The following is a 13691-nucleotide window of genomic DNA, read 5'->3' as shown; positions in this document are numbered from 1 at the left end:
ACTCTGCGCTTCCAGACTGGGAGTGCAGAGCCACCTCCGTGTTCACAGATGAACTGCACAACAGTGTCTTCTTCGAATCCGAAGGGCTACCACTATACTACTACCGATAGTGCCTCCGGTTTTTGTTTAAAAAATCAATTCAGAGAACATTTACTTAACATCTGAGCTGAATGATGCCACATTCAACAATGCGACACTCTCAATAAAGTACCGTATTATTTTGACTAATCTGTTCCAGTAGCTGGAAATTTCACCATTCCCCTAACCTTTTGTATTCAAAGTGCAAAATCTTCAGATGGCAGAATTTAAATTTAACTGGATGGACACAGACTACGTCAGATATGTATATAACATTCTCATTAACCTCCACAATAGTCACGCAGCAAGTAACGTCAAAGCACCAGGAAGAATGAAACACCAAACAAAAATGCATTCAACGCATCCATTCTGCTGAACAGGATATCACATTTATTACTGAGAAGTGATTAATAATGAAGAAAGGGTAAGTTCCCAGTTTTTCCACTGTTGACGAGGATTGAAAAAAGATTCTAAGCAGTTTTTGTTTCTCAAAGTTCACTGTTTGAAAAATTCCTTACAGTATTTCTTTAGTCCAGTCTTTTTTTTAAGGTTTTAGACTTAACTGGTGGCAATTTTTATTTTAAATTTGCTCACAATAACTTTTGTCAAGAGTAACTTGCTTTTAATATTTTGAACGAAAGGCGGGACAAACACAAAAGTAACTGCTCTTCCCAGGAGCCTTTTTTTTTTAAAACAAAACAAGCAGCATTTTCAGTAAAATGGAGGGTGAGGTGGGGTGGGCAGTCCTCAAAAGCCTGAATGAAACAATTTAGGCTCCATAAATTAAACCGAGTTGGAGAAGGAATCTGTTCACACGTTGACCCAGCTGGGTAATAATGTTGCGAAGCAACTGGTCTCTTCTCCATGGAACTGCATTTAAATGCAGCCCATGGACCATAAAAATCAAGAAATGATTCATTGTTTTAATATTTTTTTTAAACAAGGAAAACAAATGTACCACTTTATAAAGTCACAACTGATAATTGAGAAAGGATCCTTAAAACGTTTTGTTTCCCCACCTAGTTCTTGCTATTATTACCATAGTGCTACAGAAGAGGATTAAGTTTGACAACTACATGGCTGAAAGTCGTAGAATTCACTGAAAATGAAAGAGGGTGGGTGGGTGGGAAGGGAGGGGTGGAGAAGGGAATCTTCATTATCACTCAATTTCTTGACGAAAATTCAGGATATGACATTTAGGTCGACGTCACATTTCCAGACTGCAGTATTATTTGACACGACCTTGGCGTTCCTGTAAAAACAAGGAAAAGGTTCAATGTACAATTCTTTTGTTTCAGTGACAACAAATTAAACCAAGACTTCAGTAAAGTCAGCCCTTTGAATTAGGGGCTCTGGGAAATTAGAATGTGGAATCCTCTCTTATAATTATCTGTTACTTGTGGAGCTTATAAAATGGGGAAACACGGTAGTGTAGTGCTATTACAGTGCCAGCAACTCAGCTTCAATTCCCACCACTGCCTGTAAGGAGTTTGTACCCACGACCATGTAGGTTTCCTCTGGGTGCTTCATTTCCTCCCACATTCCAGGTATACAGGTTGGTAAGTTAATTAGTCACAGTGGTATAACTGAGCAGCACGGGTTCGTTGGACTGGAAGGGCCTGAATCTCTAAACATACAAAATAAATAAATAAAGAGAAGCAAGCTCCAAAAGCAACTCTATGATATTATTAGTTTGCATTTGCCATCAATGCACAGATGAAAGAATTGGCTTCTGTTGAGTGTGAACAGACAGCAATGAATTTCATTGCTCTTCAAGAGAATCAACACTAAGACTGTATCTGTGTTGGAAGAACCTTTGGTTCTTATCGATGGTCAATAAAAACCTAATAAAGCTGAAACCTGTTCTTCACCGTGGCAAACAATTAAAATCTGCTAACTTCCTACTTGATAAAAGCAGTGTAAAATTGAGATTTTCCATATCTGAAGTAACCCAGAATCACTGTGCAGCATGTATTATATTATATGGGGAGTTACTAGGAAATAAAGAACACAAGTGGAACATGGACACTGGTCCACAATCTTAGAAGCCTAAAGCACTTCCCACCCAAGCGAATTACATCCAAAGCACTACCATGTAGAAAATAAAAACGACTAAATGCATACTTCAACAATCAAACACCAGCACCCAATTTATCTATTTTTTTGATGGTATTAAATAAGGGAAGAAATTTTGGCCAGGATAAGGATACAATAATTGCTCCTAATATCCAGGACAACTTGTGTGGGGCAGGCTACATGGTGAATAAGGTCATGAGGGTGACAGAAGGCTTGAGAAAAATTAACTAGGGCTTAAAATCCTCATTGCTATCAATGGCCCATGGTGGAAGTGGGTTGCATCAGGTTTGATGCAATTTGGGTCTTATTCACCACTTTAAGTTTGGTACTTTTGAGTTATCTGCAAGGTATACAAAAGCTAAAATATTAGCGGTCGAGAGTAATGAAATATCAGTGCCCATGCATACTGAACCTGTGAAAACAGATTATCAGCTCACAATGAACAACACTTCATTCAATTTTTTAAAATTAAAGTTGGATTTATTTCTACTGTTTTGGACTTTTATGGACTCTGGTACTATTTCAAAGGTTCACAACACTCAAAATGAAGAAATTTCTTCACATCTCTATCCTGAATGACCAAAACTGGTTTTAGACACCTCATCGAAGGGAAATGTTAACTGTGCGTCTCACATATACAAAACACCTCCCTTACAAGAATCTACGTGTTCTACTTGTTCAATCTGCCAAACAATTTTCATACTTGTGCAAATTAGACATGACAATATGCCAGTTATGATTTCACCAGGGCTCTATGTAATTGAGGATGTTTCTACCTTTGTGCTCAAGTTCTTTGGCAATAAAAGGCCAAAACAGGAGTTGCATTCCTCATCACTAGCTCTATTTGCATGTTTACTGCTGGTGATTCATGAATAAGGATATTCAAGTTCCTATTGATAGTAAAACCCTGCAAGGTCATCATTTTAAAAAAGAAATACACCTTCCTCCCACAAATCTGTCCAACTTATTTTCCATCTGCACATCCTTGACCAACGTCCATCCCAAACCCGGATGCAAAAGGAGGGCTAGCACCCCATCCCGTAAAAACACAGTGTTACTGAAATACCAACAGAAGCTCCAAAGACCTCATTCCTGGGAGAGGAAGGACATTGGCAAACTTCTGTCTGCCCCATTAGGGATGATGGGCTTAAGACGACAATGACAGCTTTGCCCATTCTTAATTTTGCACTTGATCCTCTGATCCAAATTACTGAAATTTAAACAGCTGGGTTCCCAGTACCAATCCCTACAGCACGCCCTTAGTGCCAGCTTCCCAACCTGAAAATTACACTGTTATTCCTGCTTTGCTCTCTTTACTAACCTTATTTTGCCCTTAACAAGCACATGTGGAACCTTAACAAAAATCCAAAGACATGTCAACTATTTTGTTCTTATCCATTCGAATAACAATCTCCAAACAACTCAAATTCTCCAAACACTGTTCATCTCATAAATCCACCTTCACACTGCCCAGTCCTATTGCTTTTATAAGTATGCCGTAACAACATTTAGAAAAGGCATTTGGACAGGTACGTGGATAGGAAAGGTTTAGAGCAGGGGTTCCCCAACCCTTTACCTAATGGTATTGGTCCATGGCATAAAAAAGGTTGGGAGCTCCTGGACAAGAAGCATGTAAATAGGACTAGCTCAGATAGAGAACTTGATTTCCATGGACAAGTTGTACTAATGGGCCCATTCCCATGCTGCATAACTTAATGAGAAAATGAGAGAACAGGCTAAATTTACAGATTAAAACACAGCACGAGATCTCCACAAAATGATTCTGAAAGCAAAAAACAAACTAATAATTGGAAATCCTAAGATATTTCCACTCTACAAATCTTGCCTACTCAAAGTTGGCGGCACTATGCAATTTTTATTTTTGTTTTTAAAGTGTTTAACAGTCCTAGATGAATTAATAGTTCCAATTTACAATAACTAGAATTTTTTTAAAAACAAAAGTATTCTTATACACAAAGGATGTGTGTAACAGATCGTACCTGTACTGTGCACTACATAATGCAAACTATGTTAAATTCAAACATTTACGTTTCTTGAACCCTGGATATAAAATCATGCATCAAATTACAAAAGCAATCCAAATAAATCTCAAAACTGCCAAAACTTTCCAAGATACCCGAAGTTTTTTGCTTATTTTCCCTCACTTATAGAAGCTTAGGAGGAAACCTGTACTCTTTCATGCTGAAGTACCAACATTCACTCAAATTTCTCCCCATAAAAACTATTCCTCTCACTTCAAAGGTGAAATCCTTAGATAACAGCAGTTTGGGCAAAATGCTTAATATAACAGATTGATTTTGGGGAAGGGAAATAGATGCTTGATTTCTAGGTTACATAATCCTTAAAATTTTGTAAGAATGCGCCATAGATGACTGTGGTTATTTATTCGTGCAACAGCATTTACAGCTCAAACTCTAAAGATAAAAACAGAAAACATTTTCTTCAGTTGTTAAGCTTCACATTCATTTTTGTACCCATATTCTTTTTGCATGCAGCAGAGAATATATTTGCAGCAGAAAATGCAGAGAGAATAAATGATAGTGCAAAAAAAATCACATTTCTGGATTTGATCCACTTTTTCCATTCCATTTTCCCTCTACCACCACTCTATACTTATCGCTTTTGCTATACATGCTGCTTGGAGTCAAATTATCTATCTAGACCAGTATTTGCAATTCGGGCTTTCATATTGGTCAAATGCTAACTTTCTTACACACACACACACACACACACACACACACACACACACACACACACATCAGAAACGCAAGCCTAGCTCATACAAACTTAACACGAGATCCTTTCAACTACCCCGAAAGAGGAAGGATAAGAAAGTCCACAATACAAGTTCTTCATTTGCAGTGTTCATCTACGAAGATAACATGACCAACATGAAAAATGAAGAACTGGCATTTACAAAAAACACAATAGGTCAATGGTAGTGTAGCAGTTAGAGCGACACTATTACAGCTTGGGGTGGACTTCAGAGCCCAATTCCGATGTCATCTGCAAGGAGTTTGTACATCCTCCCCATGGAATGTGTGGGTTTTCGCCGGGTGCTCCAGTTTCCTCCCACAATCCAAAGATGTACCCATTGGTAGGTTAAATTAGGGGATGCTGGCCAGCATGGCTCAAAGGCCTGGAAGAGCCAGTTCCACGCTTGTCTCAATAAATAACAATCTTAAGATGTTCAGCTGGAAAAGGAATTAAGAAAATAAAGTAGAAAATATTTTAAAACACCTTAGCATATTTCTATCAACATTAGCATTTGTTGAATCTACACGATGATCTAATGAGGCACTCCTTTGGGATCATGAATGACTTGTTTCCATTGAAGTTGTTTATGCTCTGAGAAGCCTGATGAAGCAACATGGGACCTGGAGCTTCTGCTACAGGTACAGTACTATGCAAAAGTCCTAAGCACATATATACAGCTAGGGTGCCTAAGACTTTTGTACAGTACTATATTTGTCAATGTGGAGCAGAGAGCAATGTTGGGAATGGCGACAGTGGAACGTTGTGAGGGGGATGTGGGCTAGGTGGCAGAAGAATGCCAGAGGCAGGGAGTGGCACAGCTGCAGACATGCCCAGTCCAGAGAAACCACTAGGCAAGGTCATTTGATTCCAAACAATAGGTTTATTGATTACAGAATGCCTCTCTGGTGCTTCCCACTCTGTCCCCTCGGCCTTCCCCCTTTCCCAGCCATGATTCCCCTGTCCCTGCACCCTTCCCACTCTCAGTCCACAATAGAGACCCACATCAGAATCACGTGTATCATCCATCACATGTAATGAAATTCTTTTTTTTTTCCGCAGTAGCAGTACAGTGCAATATATAAAATTACCACAGTACTGTGCAAAAATCTTAAGCACCCTATCTATAAATATGTGTCTAAGATCTTTGCACAGTACTACACATGACAGGCCTAGCAAGTGGTAATTTGGGAGGCAATGACCTCATTCATTTATACCGAACTTTTGTGTGCTCCAGAAAAATGAACAGGGATCAATGTCACCCAAATGACTCCCCTCCATTTTAAGCAGTCATGGGCCATTTGAATGATTGTGGATATTACACGTTTTTCAATTTTTTTGCCATTTGAGCTCTATAGCTTGAAGAAAGCAAAAGTTTTGGCAATATGGTGTTTGGCATATAAATAATAATAGTTTAACTATTTGAGTAATTTCAGTTAATTAAGACATTAGTACTGAAGTACTCCAATGACAGCTTTGTCACTGATGTGCACAGTTTACAGACAATATTAAAACACTGCTTTGTGGTGCCTATTCTAGTACCCTGTACCTCAGCATTCAGAAGCTCTGATTCCTGCCTTTTAGTGCAGGGTTTGAGAATTGGATCTTGAAGCGCACCTTTCTACTGATCCTCTGATAGTGGTTCATTAAGGCTTGCTTCCTTTGAGAAGTGTGTGGAGAACCTAAATGTCTATTTCCACTTCACTGATCCATATTGTACAGTGTGGGAAGGTTACTAACAATCAGTCTTATGAAAGTGAATGAGTTAACATGACTTTGAACTCAGCCTCAGGTTTAATATCACTGGTATATAAATATTAAGGTAGTGTTCACTGTCCATTCAGAAGTCTGACGACGAAGGCTAGAATGGACGCATATGCAAATATTTGTTCCAGCTGAGGTGGCCTTTGTTTGTATAAAGATAATAAAGACTAAGCACCTTCCTGTTTGTCCTATAAATTTAGAAAAAGATTTTTTTTGGAAGTGCAGTTACGTGGCCAGAAATATTGAAAGGATAGAGGTAACAACATTGCACTTCTCAAGCTCAGTTTACATAGATTCCATTTTTATAATCATGGCCTGCATACCATTATGAAACAAATATACAAGATGGAATGAATCTCAGTAACCAGGTACAAGATGCTTCCACATATCCTCTAAATTAGAGAAAGCTTCTGAGGTCAAAAAAGGTCATAGTTACCCACACTTCTTGGGAGTTAATGCAATGACTTTCATCTATTAAGCTGTACATGGATGGAATTCCCAATGCAATTCAGGAAGCAACTCTAACCATGAAGAGTTTAGTAGATGCTGGCAATGACATGGCCAGTGACAGACATCACACATCTCAGCAGTTCACTGATACATTCCCCAGCTGTGGGAGCTGAGATGTGTATCTAAAGTTTCTCTCTGACAAATTTTAGAACGTCAAAAAAAACTGATGATGAGAAGCATTGCCCATCTGTGCAATGAAGGTTAAAATAGCAGCCAGTGGTTCAACTGCAAAGGCAGCTTGAGCCAGTAGTTTATTCTTTCATGCCAGGGCTGTTCAACCTTCACTTCCACTCCATAGAATGGTGATCAAGCCCTGGCAACAACACAGTCAAATCCCCATAATTCTATACCTGTATTTCCTATTCTCGGTTTAAAATTGTTTGATTATTGTGGGCTTGAAAATTTGGAAAGCATTGCCACCATCCCAGCCGAAAGAAGTTTAGGTTGGAAGGTTAAATTGTATGTAGGTACATTGGAACATCTGTGGAAACTGGTGAAAATAAAGTATTAATGCAGGATTGTTGTAAGTGGATGGTTGATGGCCAGCACAGGTTTGGTGTGCTGAAAAGCCAGATTCAGTGCAGTATCTCTATCTTAAGAGTGTAGAATCAAAGTAATCCAGTAACTGAGAGGCCCACAGAACTCAAGGATACTACTAAATTAATCAACCTAGCTCACCACTTAACAGTACTTCAACTGGCCAGAATTATACCACTTTGGTTAATAAACTGGAACTGGTTGATTAAGTAGATAATTGCTCTGTGGAGTTGCAACAATCAATTCCAGCAGTCCTACCATAGAACAGAACTGAAATTCTATTGGTAATTATACCAATCACATCCAAGCTCAGATCCAAAGAATTGGGCATGCCTTCTTGGGTGATAACAACAAATATTCTAACCAGCAAGGCAGTTTCATAGAGGATAGGCTTCAGATGTATGATAAAGTAACTGGGCAGGATTTACAACTGACTGCCCGAGAAGGTTCTGAAAACAGAAATGAAGGCAGAAAACGCTGGAAATACTCATCAGCAGGTTAGGCAGCATTTATGGAACAAATACCAGAGCTAATACTTCAAAGATCCGTTGTCAGAAATTAATTACTTTCTCAGCTGGTGGAAACAGATTGATTAAATTGAGAAATAAACTTTTATTTGAAAAGACAAGTACACTCATGACAAACTTACATTAACCCCATATTAGAGAGCACAACATTAAATCTGAACATTCAACAGTTTCCTGATTCAGTTGCATGGCATTCTGACATACGGATGTGAAACGTGGACACTTACCAAGACTATGCGAAAGTCTCTAGATGGTTGCTATACACAAATGCTCCGGATGGCTCTTGACGTGTGTTGGCAACAGCACCTGATGAACATCTAGCTCTGTAACAACCTACCAATGCTCACCACTAAAATCAAGGCCAGAAGACTGCAACTAGCAGGGCACTGTCTACGCCACCCCGAGCTACCTGCCAGCCTAGCCATCATATGGGAGCCCAAGCATGGGAGGATGAACCCTGGGGGCCCTCCAAGACTATGGTCAACACGCTCCAACATGCTCTTAGAAGACAGCGGCTAATGTAGGTGAACTGAACACACTGATGAGGGAGAGGGAGAAGTGGAGAGTCCGTCATTGTGCCTGACGCCGGCCCCTTAGGCCTGCGTCAACGTAGTAGTAGTGCATGGCATGGAGGATATTGCAAGGCTCACCAACCTGATCTTAGATCTTTTGTTTATTTCCAGCAAAAAATTATACTCGTTATGAACCTGATTTGTGTTGGTATGCAAATAAAATGAGCTAGGGATATACTAAAGATGCACACAAAACTACAGGATAGAAAAATAGGTGAAAGGAGGAAATAGAGTACACCAGAATAAAAGGTATTATAACAATATACAACACAACTAATACAATGTACAGCAAACATTATTTGCAAAGGAGTTGAATTTTATTACTTGCTGCAGTGTAGTTCCTTCTTTACACCTTAACTGCATTACTCAATTTACAACCAACTTTCCAGTTCCTGTCTTCCAGGTGTAGTTTCCATTAACAAAATCAACCCTAACTAAAAATCTATTGTACCTCACTCAGCATTCCATATCCATCCATAGGCAAGCAGGCATTTTTCTGGATCCGCAACTGACTTTGAGCTTGATTTTTGGCTCTTTGGGCCAAGGAACACCAGATCAAATGAAGGGGAGCAATACAGATGAAAAAGCAAGGAGAATTCCAGATTTGATTGTCAAGCCAAAGTGTGGGCTTAGATTATTTATTCAAGCATAAACTATCAAGAAAGTTCTGAAGGATGTGCAATGAGTTTGTTTTAAAAATAAAACTTGCCCAGATGCTGCCCGGGAATCTTGAAATCTAACCAATGTGTATAAATGTTTTCAGACTGATTACTGAGGATCAATGCCTCCAGACTTCTAGAAACATTCATGGCTGTCCTTAATAATTCATTGTAAATGTTTTTACAATATTAATTACACCTTTATAACTGAACTATTTAAGAAATGCTGAAAACTGTTTAACGTCCTTAGAAATAAATGTTGACTCAACTGTGGGAGAATTATTTGATTACAAACACAAGGCATTCTGCAGATGCTGAAAAACTAGAGTAATATACAAAATACGGGAGGAGCTCAGCACATCAGGCAGTATCTATGGAGGGGAATAAACAGTTGATGTTTCAGGACAAGACCCTTCATCAGGACTGGAAAGGGGGCAGAAGCCAGATTAAGGTGGGGGAAGGGAAGGAGTGCAAGTTGGCGAGAGATTGGTGAGACCAGGTAGACCATAGGGGAACGGGAAGGAGGGGGAGAGGGGGAGAACCAGAGGCAGTTGAAGAAGAGACTGTGAGAGAGTAACCAGAATGTGGAATGGGAGAAAGAGGGAAAAAAGGTGGGTGGGGGGTGGGGGAAGAGTAGTAATACTGGAAGTTAGAGAAATTAACGTTGATGCCATCAGGTTGGAGGCTACTCAGACAATGAGGTATTCCTCCCTTATCCTGAGCTCGGCCTTGTCACGGCAGTAGAGAAACTTACGGACAAATGTCAAAATTGGAACGGAAATTTGTATTGAAAAGGATAACCACCGGGAGATCCTGACTTTAGTGGCAGACAGAGCAGGTGCACAACACTATTCCACAACCTTAACGAACTCTGAACAAGTCTGCGCCAAACTCTGAATGGATTTCTTATTCATTACTCTACATTCACAACTCCTAGTATTTGTTTATCAGACAAGCATATGTAGAAGTGATTTTAAAGTTGTTCTGGGTCTCAAAACAGTAACAGCAACATGTATGCAATGTTTACTCTTAAGAAAGCTTAACCTGCGTGCTGTCTACTCTTGTGGGTGGATAATCCCACAGCACTATGAAAAGCAGGTGACTTCTCCCCACTGTCATGCTCAAAGCTCATATTTTACCGGCATCAAAACTGATTAGTCATGGGAACTCATGCACAATTTGGTAGATTCTTGCCTAAGGAATATTAATTGGCTACAGGAAGGGTGAGAAAATGGAAGTTGCCATTAAGCGCAAGCCTCTCATTTTAAGCCTTTTCCCAAACAACTAAATTGTAGACTATATTTGTGCAGACAGCGACAATCTAGATACACAAAGTATTCAGGGAATTAATGGGATTAGTGCTTTATTGAGTATATAAGTCTATTACATCCACTTGGTCAGTGCTGATGTTTTACATAGCATACAATCTAATTCCCAAAAATTTTGCCTAATCCTTTCGCCTGATCCTTCAAATGTTTCCTCCCGTGCTGCTCACCTCCAGCTAGGCAACATGGAAATAATTTTCACATTCTTACCAACTGCAAACTAAGAAAGGCCATTCGGCCCATCAAGACTGGTCAGCCACTTAATCACCGCTGAAGTTTTAGAACTTTCTCAACCCCATTCTCCCTCCACCTTTGACCTTACTCTACCTTACGAGAATAAACCTGGGAATGAAACGGTTAGCATATAAGCAGCGTTTTGATGGCTGTGAACCTATGTTGAATGGAATTTAGAAGAGCAAGGGATGGACCTCATTGAACTCAAAACCACCAAATACTGGAAGGTATAGACAAAGTGGAGGGGACCCAGCCAAATACGACTCAAATTCCCAATGGATTTATTATTCATTATTCTGCATTGACAACTCCTGGTTTTGACCATGACCACAAATGGACACTTTCACCTTTCCCATCCTATTATAGTTGCACTTAGCTGCTTCCCACCAAAACAGACCTCTAAAAGTCTCAAAGATAATTAGAAAGGAGGCAAGCAAGATGTTTGTGACTGACACACATTCCAAACACACAGATGCACCTCAATGGGCAGATTATGGCAGCAGATGATTTTAACTTGACTAGGGTGAATAAATAATGAAGAGGATGAACTGAACAAAACTGCATTCAAGGTTCAAGGATGGGGTACTTTGTAAAGATGAAATAATAAAGAAACTTCAGCAGATCCTCCTTAAGCAAGAGGTTCCACCAAAGAATTCAACCAAAAGAGAAAGTTGGAACTCTCAGCATCTAAAACAATGTCTTAAGTGGGGGCAACGAAGAGTGGTTAGCATGAATGACTATATTGGAGCTTGAATTTTTTCTTGGCAGTAGTTTAATCAAAAGTTATAGAACCAAATCAGATATATTTATTATGAACCTAACAGATAGCTTAAAATTAAGCTTAATTAACTTCTTTTCCTAAGATGTTAGCCATAGACTCTGCAATAACTGTATATACATTTCTGTGGGAAGGAAGACAAAAGCGGATTCAAAAAGCAGTCCTGAATGTAGTGTTAATACCTCAAAAAGGTGGTATGAATCATTAAAGACCCTCACCACTCAAAATATGCCCTCTTCTCATTACTACCACAGGGAGGTGGTACTAGGCTAAAGACTCACACTCAATGTTTTTGGAACACCTTCTTCCCCTCTGCCATTAGATTTATGAAAGATCCATAAACCATGAACACTACCTCACCAACCCTTTTTCGTACTATTTTTAATGTAACATAGTAATCTTTTTAAATGTCTTCCACCACAAGCCAACAAATGTCAAGACATATAATAATAATAATAATAAGAAGAAGAAGAATGATTCTGATTGAAGCACACCGCCTGAAACAATCAGGAAGAAATCCACAACAAAAGTCGTCTTAGGTTGGTAAGGTTCTTCCACATGATACAATTGGACAGTCTTATTTTGCTGAATATATAGTTTAGTAAATTATTTATTACCTCTCCCATCCCCCACCCTTATCCTACAGGTTTGCTCTCCCATTTCCCCCCCGCAGGTCTACAATAACCACCGGTTTTGCTCCTTATAATAGAAAACAGATGCTTTGGTGAGTAAAGTGAAGCCTGCAAGGATTGTTCCCAATTATTTCAAGTCATATTCTTGAATAACAATGCAACATTGGAGTTTAGCTTTATTTGTCAAATGAACTGCAATGCTTGCATCAAATTAATCAGTCAGGATTCTACTGGGCAGCCTGCAAGTGTCACTATGCTTCTGGCACCAACTTGGCTTGCCAACAACTCACTAACCCTGTATGTTCGTCTTTGGAATGTGGGAGGAAACCAGAGCACCCAGAGGAAACCCACAGGGTCATGGGGATGAATGTACAAACTCTTTACAGGCAGTGGCAAGAATTGAATCGTGAACAGTAATCGCTAGCACTGTAATAACGTTATACTAACCACTAGGCTACCATGCCTTCCTTCTTTACAGTGCCAGATATGCACACACAATTGTCAATGCAGAGTCTAAATAGAGCTGGCTATTTAGGCCACGATGCTTTAACCTACACAACAAATCTATCTGGCCAGTTCCTTTTTTTGATGGATTTAATCTCCAGTTTTAACATTCCTGTTAAGCACTGCCCACCATCAGATTTCTAATAAGGGGTCTATGCTGGAGCCCTTAGCTATTTTGTAAATCAGAGACTTGCCATTTCTTTTTCAGCATTTGCTAAATTAGATTCTCAAAGAATTAATGTCTGTCAAGAAATTAAACAAAATCGCTTTATATTTAGGGCTTGATTAGTATCTACATGATAAACATAGCTTTTGCTATTACTTACAGCATGAATACCATCCACGTACAATCACTCTGGAGATCTAGTATGCTTTCCTATGACAAATTGTTTATAGGCCAATACCATTTATATTCTCGGAAGTGGTTGGCCCATTCCATAGTAAAGTAAAGCTGACTTTGGGTAAGTTGTTCAATTATGAGCAACTTCACTCCAACTCTGACAATGACATTTACTGGGTTAGTCTTTTCCTCGTGACAATGAAATTTACTAGGTCAATTTTTGCACAGAAATATGGAATCATGTCTAATCTAGCTCAGCCTTGCACATTACCCCGGATGTTAACTGCTCAAAAATCCAATCGATATTTTTCTATGATTACTAATAAATTATTAGAGTACCCAACTTCATCTGAACCACTGAGAACACGAATCAAAAATAC

General features: G+C 39.2%; 1 protein-coding gene across 2 annotated transcripts in view; it reads right to left on the bottom strand.

Annotated features, from left to right (window-relative positions):
• Nucleotides 1–445: 445 nt before the first annotated feature.
• Nucleotides 446–13691, bottom strand: part of ythdf2 (YTH N6-methyladenosine RNA binding protein F2) — a 34245-nt gene continuing 20999 nt past the window's right edge. For both annotated transcript variants that reach the window (XM_072247331.1, XM_072247332.1), the window contains exon 5: nucleotides 446–1330. In XM_072247331.1, coding sequence (XP_072103432.1) covers nucleotides 1307–1330 — 24 coding nt within the window. In that variant the 3' untranslated portion in view covers nucleotides 446–1306. The remainder of the gene's footprint in view (nucleotides 1331–13691) is intronic.

The sequence above is a fragment of the Mobula birostris genome, chromosome 30 (genome assembly GCF_030028105.1).
Source record: "Mobula birostris isolate sMobBir1 chromosome 30, sMobBir1.hap1, whole genome shotgun sequence".
In the NCBI taxonomy this organism is placed as follows: Eukaryota; Metazoa; Chordata; class Chondrichthyes; order Myliobatiformes; family Myliobatidae; genus Mobula; species Mobula birostris.
This window is presented reverse-complemented; position numbering and strand designations above follow the sequence as displayed.